Here is a 10,000-nt window from a genome sequence, read left to right as displayed (position 1 = left end):
CCGGAGGTCACGTTCTAATGTGACCTTGAGAGAGAGAGAGAGAGAGAGAGAGAGAGAGAGAGAGAGAGAGAGAGAGAGAGAGAGAGAGAGAGAGAGAGAGAGAGAGAGAGAGAGAGAGAGAGAGAGAGAGCACCTTTTTTGAATACTTTATTACCAGTAAGACTCCCTAATCGGGAGATAAGCGACCGTAGCTGCAGTGGCAGGGGGTCCTCCACTGGGGGCGCCACCACTTTTGCATCCGTTCTGGAGCACCAGGAGTTGGTGGTCCCCGGGAATGCCCCGTGAGCAGCCCCGTTGGGGTGGTCATTTGGTAATTTGTCCACATGTGCTCATTTTTTACACTTGGGGGTCCCCGAGGCAGCTGGGGGTCCCTGGAGCTCCGGGGGTCCTTGGAGGGTGTAGTTTGGCAGGTAAGGAGTGTGTGTGCAAAATCTGGCATGGATCGGGGGGCAAGCCCCCGAGTTACGGCATTTTATGTGAGCTGCAGTGGCAGGGGGTCCTCCACTGGGGGCGCCACCACTTTTGCATCCGTTCTGGAGCACCAGGAGTGGGTGGTCCCCGGGAATGCCCCGTGAGCAGCCCCGTTGGGGTGGTCATTTGGTAATTTGTCCACATGTGCTCATTTTTTACACTTGGGGGTCCCCGAGGCAGCTGGGGGTCCCTGGAGCTCCGGGGGTCCTTGGAGGGTGTAGTTTGGCAGGTAAGGAGTGTGTGTGCAAAATCTGGCATGGATCGGGGCAACGGGTGCGGAGATATGAGCAGGGCAAAAGTGTGACGTGTGTGTGTGACGGAGTGACGTGACGGACGGACACCTGGAGCAGGTTTCTATAGTAAATGCGACCTACGGTCGCAACTATTAGTCAGAAATATAAACAGCACGTGGTACAGGCTAAAAGGATAACACAGAGAAGTGCTGGGGATTTGTTTCCATTGTGGTCCTATATCAATTCATCAATACTAGACCATACCCGGTCGGCGCAGCGCATCCGTGGGGGGATATGCGCACATGATCTGGCAACCCGGGAGGCAGTTCGTCCCATGGCTGGGCAGCCCCGTAACCATGGCGACAGTGTTTGACACAAAAACGCTAATAAGGAGCTGAGATTTGATGAAATTGAAAAACGGGCTTCACAGTTAAGTTCAGATGGTAATGGTCAATGGCTGTGAGCGAAATCAGAGCAATTGGTCCAGCCAGTGAGGAGAACCGGGTGTCTTCACCACCACCACCACCACTACAAACGCACAGAGGTTACTAGAATTATAGTAGGATAGCATTAAAAAAACACAATAATACATGTCATCAAAACACTATGTACAAAAGAGAAAAAGGGCGGCAGATCAAGCCAATTTTGGAAGAAACCAGTGAATACATATATTTTAATGGCTAGTGTCAGGGCATATTCCAAATTTTCTTTTGAAAATAGCAGATCTACAAGCTCACAAGCTTGTGAGCTTGTAGATCGGCTATTTTCTAACAGCCGTTGCATAACATGTGGCCCTATTAGACTATTCTATTGGGCTTGTGTTTTCATTGACCCGGTTGCTTACGTCTCTCACAAAATCTGGCAACACCGATGGAGTTATATTGATCCTGGTTGCCTTGTCTTGTGGCGAAGTGTTTATGGTCGCGGTCGACACACACACACAACGTCAAGATCTTAAAATAACCCTTTTCAGAAAACATCACGTTCTTTGAAAGACGCTTGTAAAAATATCTCGTGGTCAGGCGGGTTTTTGGTCTCTTTGTGTGTCTTGGACGGATCCGCCGCTCGTTCGTTACGCCAGCCAAGAACTCGGCAAAGAATGCTGAGTTTGGAAGAAGAAAGGTTTATTCAAACCTCTTGGTGTTCAGTTTGTGACCCCAGGGACACTGTGACAGGCAAACACATGACCACAGCCAGACCCGTGTCAGTCATGATTTGACTTCTTTTTCTTTTGTGAGCTTGCAGATCTGCTACTTTTGATGCTTTTGTGTGACGCTGTACAGTAGTTGTGACCGAGTAAGGGCATTCATTTACGAAAATACACAAAAAGTTAAACATTGAGATAAGAGGTTGCTGCCCCAAGACCATTCAGACCGGGAACGCATCTGTGTCATTTTTTTGGCTATTCAAAAATAGCAGATCTACAAGCTCATAGCGTGGCACCGAGTACCACGCTATGAGCTTGTAGATCTGCTGTTTTCTAAAACACATTCTAAAAAAACATTTTTGCAAAGCTTTGAATATATTTATTTTGTAAAGCGAACATTTGTAAACCAAATCTTTGCTTCTGGGGGTCCCTGGAACAACACATTTTGAGATGGGGTGGGGGTCGGCGGACAAATACATATCATTTTGGGGGTCCTTGACATGAAAAAAGTTTGAGAACCAATGATGTTATAGCAACATACGTTTTTTCAACAAAAAAATAATTAGGATTCAGAAGACATTTGTAGAAAGTTTTCAGTTACAAATGGTCGCTTTAAAAACTATATATACATTCAAACTAAAGATTTGCATGAATTTTCACGATAAAAAAAAAGTAGATCTACAAGCTCATGAGCTTGTAGAGTTTTTCAAAACTGTACTCAAGTACAGTTACTTGAGTAAAATGTACTTGGTTACTTAACACCATTGCAAAATGACCCCTGAGCCACCTCTGCTAGCTGTGAGAATGTTGACTTTAAAACACTTTGTCCAAAAAAAAAATGTAATCTGGTGACTTGTTTTAAAAGAACAGTGAACTTGTTTTGGCACTAGAATGTTTTCATAACCTTTCCCCCCCCACACACACACACACACACACACCCCCACACACACACACACACACACACACACACACACACACACACACACACACACACACACACACACAGCAGTGCGTTCATTCATGCATCTACCCCACTCACGTACGCAACACTGGAGCCTGTTGTTTCTCAAACAACTGTAGAATATGGAACTTAACCCCTAAAACCGGGAATGCATCTGTGTAACCACTTAAACCATTATTTTATACTTTGGCTATTCAAAAAATAGCAGATCTACAAGCTCATAGGGCACAGAGTGCCGCACTATGAGCTTGTAGATCTGCTATTTTTGAAAATGTGTGAAAATGTGTGCAAATCTTTTAATATATATTTTATATTATAGTTATATTTTTAACTCAAATATTTGCTTCCTGGGGGGTCCCTGGAACAACATATTTTGAGATGGGGGGCCACTGCCAAATACATATAATTTTCTACATTGTTTGTACATTTGTAGAATCCCCAGAAACAAAGATTTGAGTTACAAATGTTCGCTTAAAAAAAAAAAAATCACTCTGCTATTTTTGTATATCTGCTATTTTTGATTGAACGTATAAAAGGTTAAAGTGGTCAGAATTATTGTGACGCTATATTAACTACTTTTGCTGGGGACCCCCTGGAACCCCCCCCACTGCTTTAATGGTTCATAATAGTAATCTCTCTCTCTCTCTCTCTCTCTCTCTCTCTCTCTCTCTCTCTCTCTCTCTCTCTCCATCGTGTAGGTGTACACCTACAAACAGAACACGCTGACCAGACAGAAGGTCCAGGCCATGGACCCCAGCAGCATCAAAGGTGTGGAGGACATGGCCTGTCTGGAGGACCTCCACGACGGAGCCATCATGCACAACCTGTTCCTGCGCTACCAGCAGAGGAACATCTATGTAAGTCCCTTATATCTAACATCCGTCGTCGTTCAGAGATTATTATGTTTTTAAAGAAGTCATGACATGGCTTTATTGCTAACGTTTTTAGCTAAAGTTTAGCTCAGAAACAGGGGTGTGTTTTTTGTTTTGAGTCCGGGCTATGGGATCTTGTTGAGTAACTGCACTACTCAGAGCGCATAGCGCAGGCTGAGAGAGAGAGGAAGCGCGAGGGGAGGAAGCGCGAGGGGAGCAAGTCTAGCGGTTTCTTTGCTTATTTCTCACCTCCAATGTTTTCAGATACACATTTCGATGCAGTGTTTAAGTTTAAAACGAGTAATGCACCGTCTGGCCGTCATCTTGAGTTGGATAAAGAACGTCAACGTAGCAGCCCAAGAGTGTGAGTGGAGGAACGGGAGCTATGGGAATCAAACAGGTGTATGAAATCAAGATTAATTTGTATTCATAAGGGTCTATCTATGTCATCACGCAGTACGTTTGCGCGCGTGTGTGTGTGTTCATTATCGAAAATGTGGTCAACTGAGGCAAAGGTTTGGGAATCCATGCCTGTTGGGTGTTTAGCTACACCTCTGGAAATGGTGGTACAGCAGGTATAGCTGCAGCTAGAATCCTCTATGTTGAATGCATGGTTGCATGATCGAATGAACTTTTGTACAGGCATTTTCTCCAGTTTTCCCAGCTTTTGAGTCTGTTGCCTTTCACTTATTCGTCTTTCTTTACCTTTTGTGTTAAATCCCTCCACTGTCTGATAGATTACCTTTCAAACATCATTAGCCTATCTGAGGGAGAGAGAGGGGTACCTCCAACCATATCAAGATGTGGTCAAGAAGACTTCTTCCGTCCTGTGCTATCATCACACACCTTTCAAAAACACTTACAGTATATGTACTGTAAGTGTAAACCCAGCATCACGGAACACCTCTCAGAAACAACATCCAAAGCAGATGTGGAACCTTCTCTTGTGTCAATGCAAAGAAGGTCCAAGCCATGGTTGAAAGTTGCTCAATCATTGCATAAGGTTTAGACATTTCGTCTAGACAAACACAGATAAGATGAGAGGAGAGAGAGGGGCACTGCAGGGGAGTGTGTGTGTGTGTGTGTGTGTGTGTGTGTGTGTGTGTGTGTGTGTGTGTGTGTGTGTGTGTGTGTGTGGGGGGGGGGGGGGTCCCCTGAAATCCGAGAGTAGGTTGGTGAAGACAGGAGGTGTTTGAGGTCACGTTACTGTGGAATGTTCTGCTGGAGAGTGGTTCTGTCTGTCTGGCGGCGTTAAACACCTCACGTTTCAGACCAAGATGATCAGCCATTTTCATTATTGCGTTGCTGTCGGGCAGAAGCCTCATGTCTCCATATTGCAACTATTCAAGTGTGGCAAACAAAAGTACCGAAAATAGCCGATGGACAAGGTCACAGCGCGTCACGGCGTGTCACGGCGTGTCACGGCGTGTCACAGCGTGTCACAGCGTGTCACATCGCGGCGCGTTGCGTGCTTGTGGATCGTCTATTTTCATTAATTTAAAATGATAATAAAATAGGAACGGTTTTGGCCGTACAAGATAAATAAATAAATACAAATAAAGAATACATCTACAAACTCACAAGATCTACAAGCTGAACTACAAGATATACTAAACAAATAAATACACGTAATAATAACATTAAAAAATGTAAAATGAAAGTTCAGTAGTGTTTCTATACAGACATGGTCCAGGATGTCAACATGGACTCATGTCATCTCATTCATCTCATCCTGAGGTGTGTGTGTGAACTCACGTCTTTCTGTGGAATGTTCCTGTAGAGTGTATGTATCCGGGAAAGCGTCTGTCTCATTTTTTGATTCAAACCATTATTTTATACTTTGGCTATTCAAAAATAGCAGATATACAAGCTCATATCACTTCGTGAACTTGTAGATCTGCAATTTTTGAAAAATCTTGAAAATGTGTCCAAATCATTGAATATATAACGTATTTTTAAAGTGATATTTCTTTGTCAAATCTTTGCTTCTGGGGGGGTCCCTGGACCTAAATATTTTGAGATGGGGGTCTGCGGACAAATACATATAATGTCTTGGGGGGTCCTTGACATGAAAATGTTTTGAGTACCACTGACATAACACTAATATTATTAACATAAGGATTTAGAAGACATTTTTTAGGATCGGCCTCAGGTCTTAAATGGGTTGGACTCCCCTCAGACAGGTGGAATGTTGAGTGATTAGACTTGATGTTCCCTGCGGATATTCTGTCAGAGAGAACAGAAACTCATCCATAATGTCTGGGGTGCCGCTCCGTGTGGTTTTAACACCCAGAACCTGTGTCGACGTATATCCATTATATAATGGTACAAAGGGAAGGTACGGGTGCAAAAGTGAATCTAACTAATCCATTTAATCGATTATAAAAAAAGAAAAGAAACAATGCAAGATTCCAAAGCTTCAAAAAAAGGTCAGCGGTAAACGGAGAAGTCTTCAGCTTTGATTTTGAGAGCTGCAGTTTTCTGGGCGTTTGTGAGCATAAAAACTGAACAAAAACTCCATGTTCCTCTCTCTCTCTGAATCCAGCTTCTTGGTATTTGTAAGGATTTTAGCAGCAGTGTTCTGAATCAACTGCAGTCGTCAAATGGATTTTGGGAGACCTGTAAAGACACCGTTGCAGTCAAATCTACTGAAGATTAATGCATTTTTCATTTGTCTTCGATATATCATCACGTTGATATTCTGAAGATCGGTTTGGGTATAGCAACGCTTTGGAGCGTACGTATTAGTTAGACACAACAGTGGCGAGAGACCTGGGTTTACCTGTGAACTGTACTCAACAACAACAGACCGCGATCACATGCACAGAGCCGCTTTGCGCAGTAAGCTAATTAGCAAACAAAGGAGCTTTGTTCTTCGCGACGCGGACCGTCACACACACACACACACACACACACACACACACACACACACTAGAAAGAATCCTTACAGCGTTCTTTTTTTGCAGACATCTCGTCTAGGTTTTTCACCTAACCTAATTAACCCATTCAAACCGGGAACGCATCCGCACAACCACTTTATCCATATTTTATACTTTGGGCTATTAAAAAATAGCAGATCTACAAGCTCATAGCGCGGCACCGAGTGCCGCGCAATGACCTTGTAGATCTGCTATTTTTGAAAAATCTTGAACATTTGTGCAAATATTTGAATATATATATATATTTTTAAACGGAACATTTGTAACTCAGATCCAAAATATTTTGGGGGGTCGGCGGCCAAATACATATCATTTTGGGGGTCCTTGACATGAAAAGGTATCAGAACCACTGATATAGAAACGTACGTTTTTCTATGATCTTGTAGAGCTGCTATTTTTGAATAGCCCAAAGTATAAGATAATGGTTAAAGTGGTTAAAATCTAAAATGACTTTCCCGGCCTTAATGGGTTAACCCAGCTGAGCAAGCGTTTTTTTTTTCTCCAGAAAAAAATGCTGGGACACAAAGTCGATGCCATCCGCGTGCATTTAGCCATGGTGGTAACCTTGGTAACCTTTGACAAAAAAGAAAATGCCATCCCGTAATCACGTCTGAATGCTCCCGTATGGTCCCAATTATCCAATCAATCCATCATGGCCGCCGCCGCCCGCCTCCATTGGTCTACTACACCCACAGGAGAGGAGAGGCAGGCATGTAGAGTTATTTCTCTCCTCTCTTTCTTTCAAACGCTGAACGGAGGCAGTGGAAATGAAAGGAGAGGGTTTGGGTGAAAAGGGGTTTTCTGGTAAACCGAGCGACCAGGGGTGGAACTGTGAGAACTGTGGGTCTGCTAGAGTACGTCACTGAAGCCAACGTGTGGATCCGTTCCAAAACGGCCACCTGGCTTCACCATGAGCCATATAAACACAAGTTTAAAGGGATAGTTCACCCCCAAAATGAAGTTTTTTGTTTTTTTTTCCTATCAATTACTCACCCCATATCACATTCCTGATCGAATATTCCATCAGTTTGATTAACTGAAGGAAATAGGATGAAAAAAAAAACTTCTACTGTCCAGGTTATAAGTGAATGTTTCTTGTTTTTTAATCGCTCTTGCTAAGTTTGGCCTCCTATTTACTTCAATGGGGTAATTGAAGTAAATAGAAAGTAATTGATAGAAAAAGGTCGTTTGAGGGGTTGAACTATCCCGTTAACTTATATTGTGCTGAGCAGATCAATGGTCACAGAGTTATGGCCATTTGAAGTGTCGAACACTGCTGTAACACTGGTAGTGCCCCATATGTGTGCAATTTAGTATTTGTTGGTGTGACTACTCTCATGCCAGACCCCTGAATAGTGTTTGTGCAAAGTTTGGTGGCTGCAGTGCCGATCATCTCATGTACAACTGGGTCAAACTTGATTTGCTAAATAAATCTTAGTGTTTGTTTTAAGCTACTTGGGAGTTACGGGCGGGTGGTGTTAGCAGCATTATTCACACTGAGTCAGTGGTTATCAATCTTTTCAGACAGCAACCCCCGAAATAATCGAACTGGGGACCCTCCCACCCTGACAAGCACATGGAATTGTAGGAGTTGAGGCATTAAGTTTTGTTTGATTGGGTTTCACAGATAGATATTGTGAAAATACTATATATTTTTTGCCTATTTCTTTGGTAATGTTTGACAATTTGTAGTATAGTTTGTTGATTATGTTTGACGGATGCAGTAATGGTCTTATTTCTATTTTTATTATATCTATTTTTTCCTTTTAGAAGTATTAAAAAGGTCTTAAAAGTCCTTAAATTGTCACTTCTAGAAATGTGCAGATACCCTGTATATACCTAACCCTTTCAAACAATCACTTAAGAATCATCATTTCAAAATACCATTTTGACTCTGGATTGACAGACAAGCAGCAAAATACATCCCTGCTTGTCCCACGAAAACCAAAGATTGCGAAACGTCAAAAATATGTCCTCTGTTGTGACATGACTGCCGTGTTTTGCAGAAGTGCGAAACGTATGATTTTGTGATATGAAATCCTATCTTAACCTCAGTCACATTCTTCACAGTCACATTTAAAACACAAAAATAAGTCGCTGAGTTATCACTTGTTTGTGTTTCAAGGACAAGTACAGGGTTCGGGTTGGTTTACAAAGATGATGTTTTATCCAACTCAAACAGCACAACACCATCCATCACAACATGCTGCTGTGCCAAACAAAAACTAAAGGTTATGAAGCATATTTTTCATATTTTCATGTCTGTTGGACGCAAGATTATGTGTTTCAGCACAAGAATGTTATTGGTCAGTACTATGGCAGGACAGGCAAGGATGTAAGGCCGGCAAGGACACAAGGAGGCAAGGATCGACTGGCCAGGATGCAAGGACAGGCTAGGATCTGAAGAGGCAAGGACAGGATAGGATCTGAAGAGGCAAGGACAGGATAGGATCTGAAGAGGCAAAGACAGGATAGGATCTGAAGAGGCAAAGACAGGATAGGATCTGAAGTGTGTGAAGAGCCTACTGTAAATATGGAAGAAAAGGTAGATAAGTATTTCTTGTACATCTCATTTTTCCATCTTTCGGTGTAATTCCAGAGACTGTTAGGGTATCATGTTCCAAAGCTAGCATGCTGGTAGTCAGTGGTGGAAAAAGTACGACATCTTTTTTACTTAAGTAAAAGTATCAATACTGCAATATAGAATTCAAAATGTACTTGAGTAAAAGTACAAAAGTATTGGTATCAAAATCAAAATGTACTAAAAGTAACAAAAGTAAAAGTACTCATTATGCACAATGTCCCAAGTATTCAAATGCATAACAATCGTTTGAAAATAGCCGATCTATAAGCTCACCATTATTGTGAGCTTGTAGATCGGCTATTTTCAAATGGCCGAAATGTATACAGGCTGAAGTGGTTAATGTATGCTTTGTAATATTAATCAAAATCTACAAAGTAACTAGTAATTAAAGTTTTCAAAGAAATGTGGAGTAAAAGTACAATATTTGTATCCGAGATGTAGTGGAGTAGAAGTAAAAGTATTGGAAATTGGAAATACTCAAGTAAAGCACAAATACCTCAAAATTAAGTAAATGTACTTAGTTACATTCCACCACTGCTGGTAGTAAATGTTCTGTCTCATAAGTTGGGCAACATGGCTGCCTGCGTTGCTTCCGCCAAGACAAGTTAACACCTGCCAACACTCCATAAAGACCACCGTCCCTTCCAAACACAACCAGACCCTTTTGGTACTTATGTATATTTTGGTGCCAATACTTTTGTGCTTTTACTCGGGTGAATTTGGAATACAGGACTTTTACTTGTGACAGTATATTTCTACATTGTGGTATTGATACTTGTACTTACGGTAAGTA

General features: G+C 42.2%; 1 protein-coding gene across 1 annotated transcript in view; it reads left to right on the top strand.

The window, feature by feature from the left end:
• Positions 1-10,000, top strand: part of myo10 (myosin X) — a 156,278-nt gene that overhangs the window by 64,364 nt on the left and 81,914 nt on the right. The window contains exon 3 of the mRNA XM_084056351.1: positions 3,511-3,669. Within this exon, the coding sequence (XP_083912477.1) occupies positions 3,511-3,669 (159 nt within the window). The remainder of the gene's footprint in view (positions 1-3,510; positions 3,670-10,000) is intronic.

The sequence above is a fragment of the Gymnoscopelus microlampas genome (genome assembly GCF_963454915.1).
Source record: "Gymnoscopelus microlampas genome assembly, chromosome: 5".
Lineage (NCBI taxonomy): Eukaryota > Metazoa > Chordata > Actinopteri > Myctophiformes > Myctophidae > Gymnoscopelus > Gymnoscopelus microlampas.
This window is presented reverse-complemented; position numbering and strand designations above follow the sequence as displayed.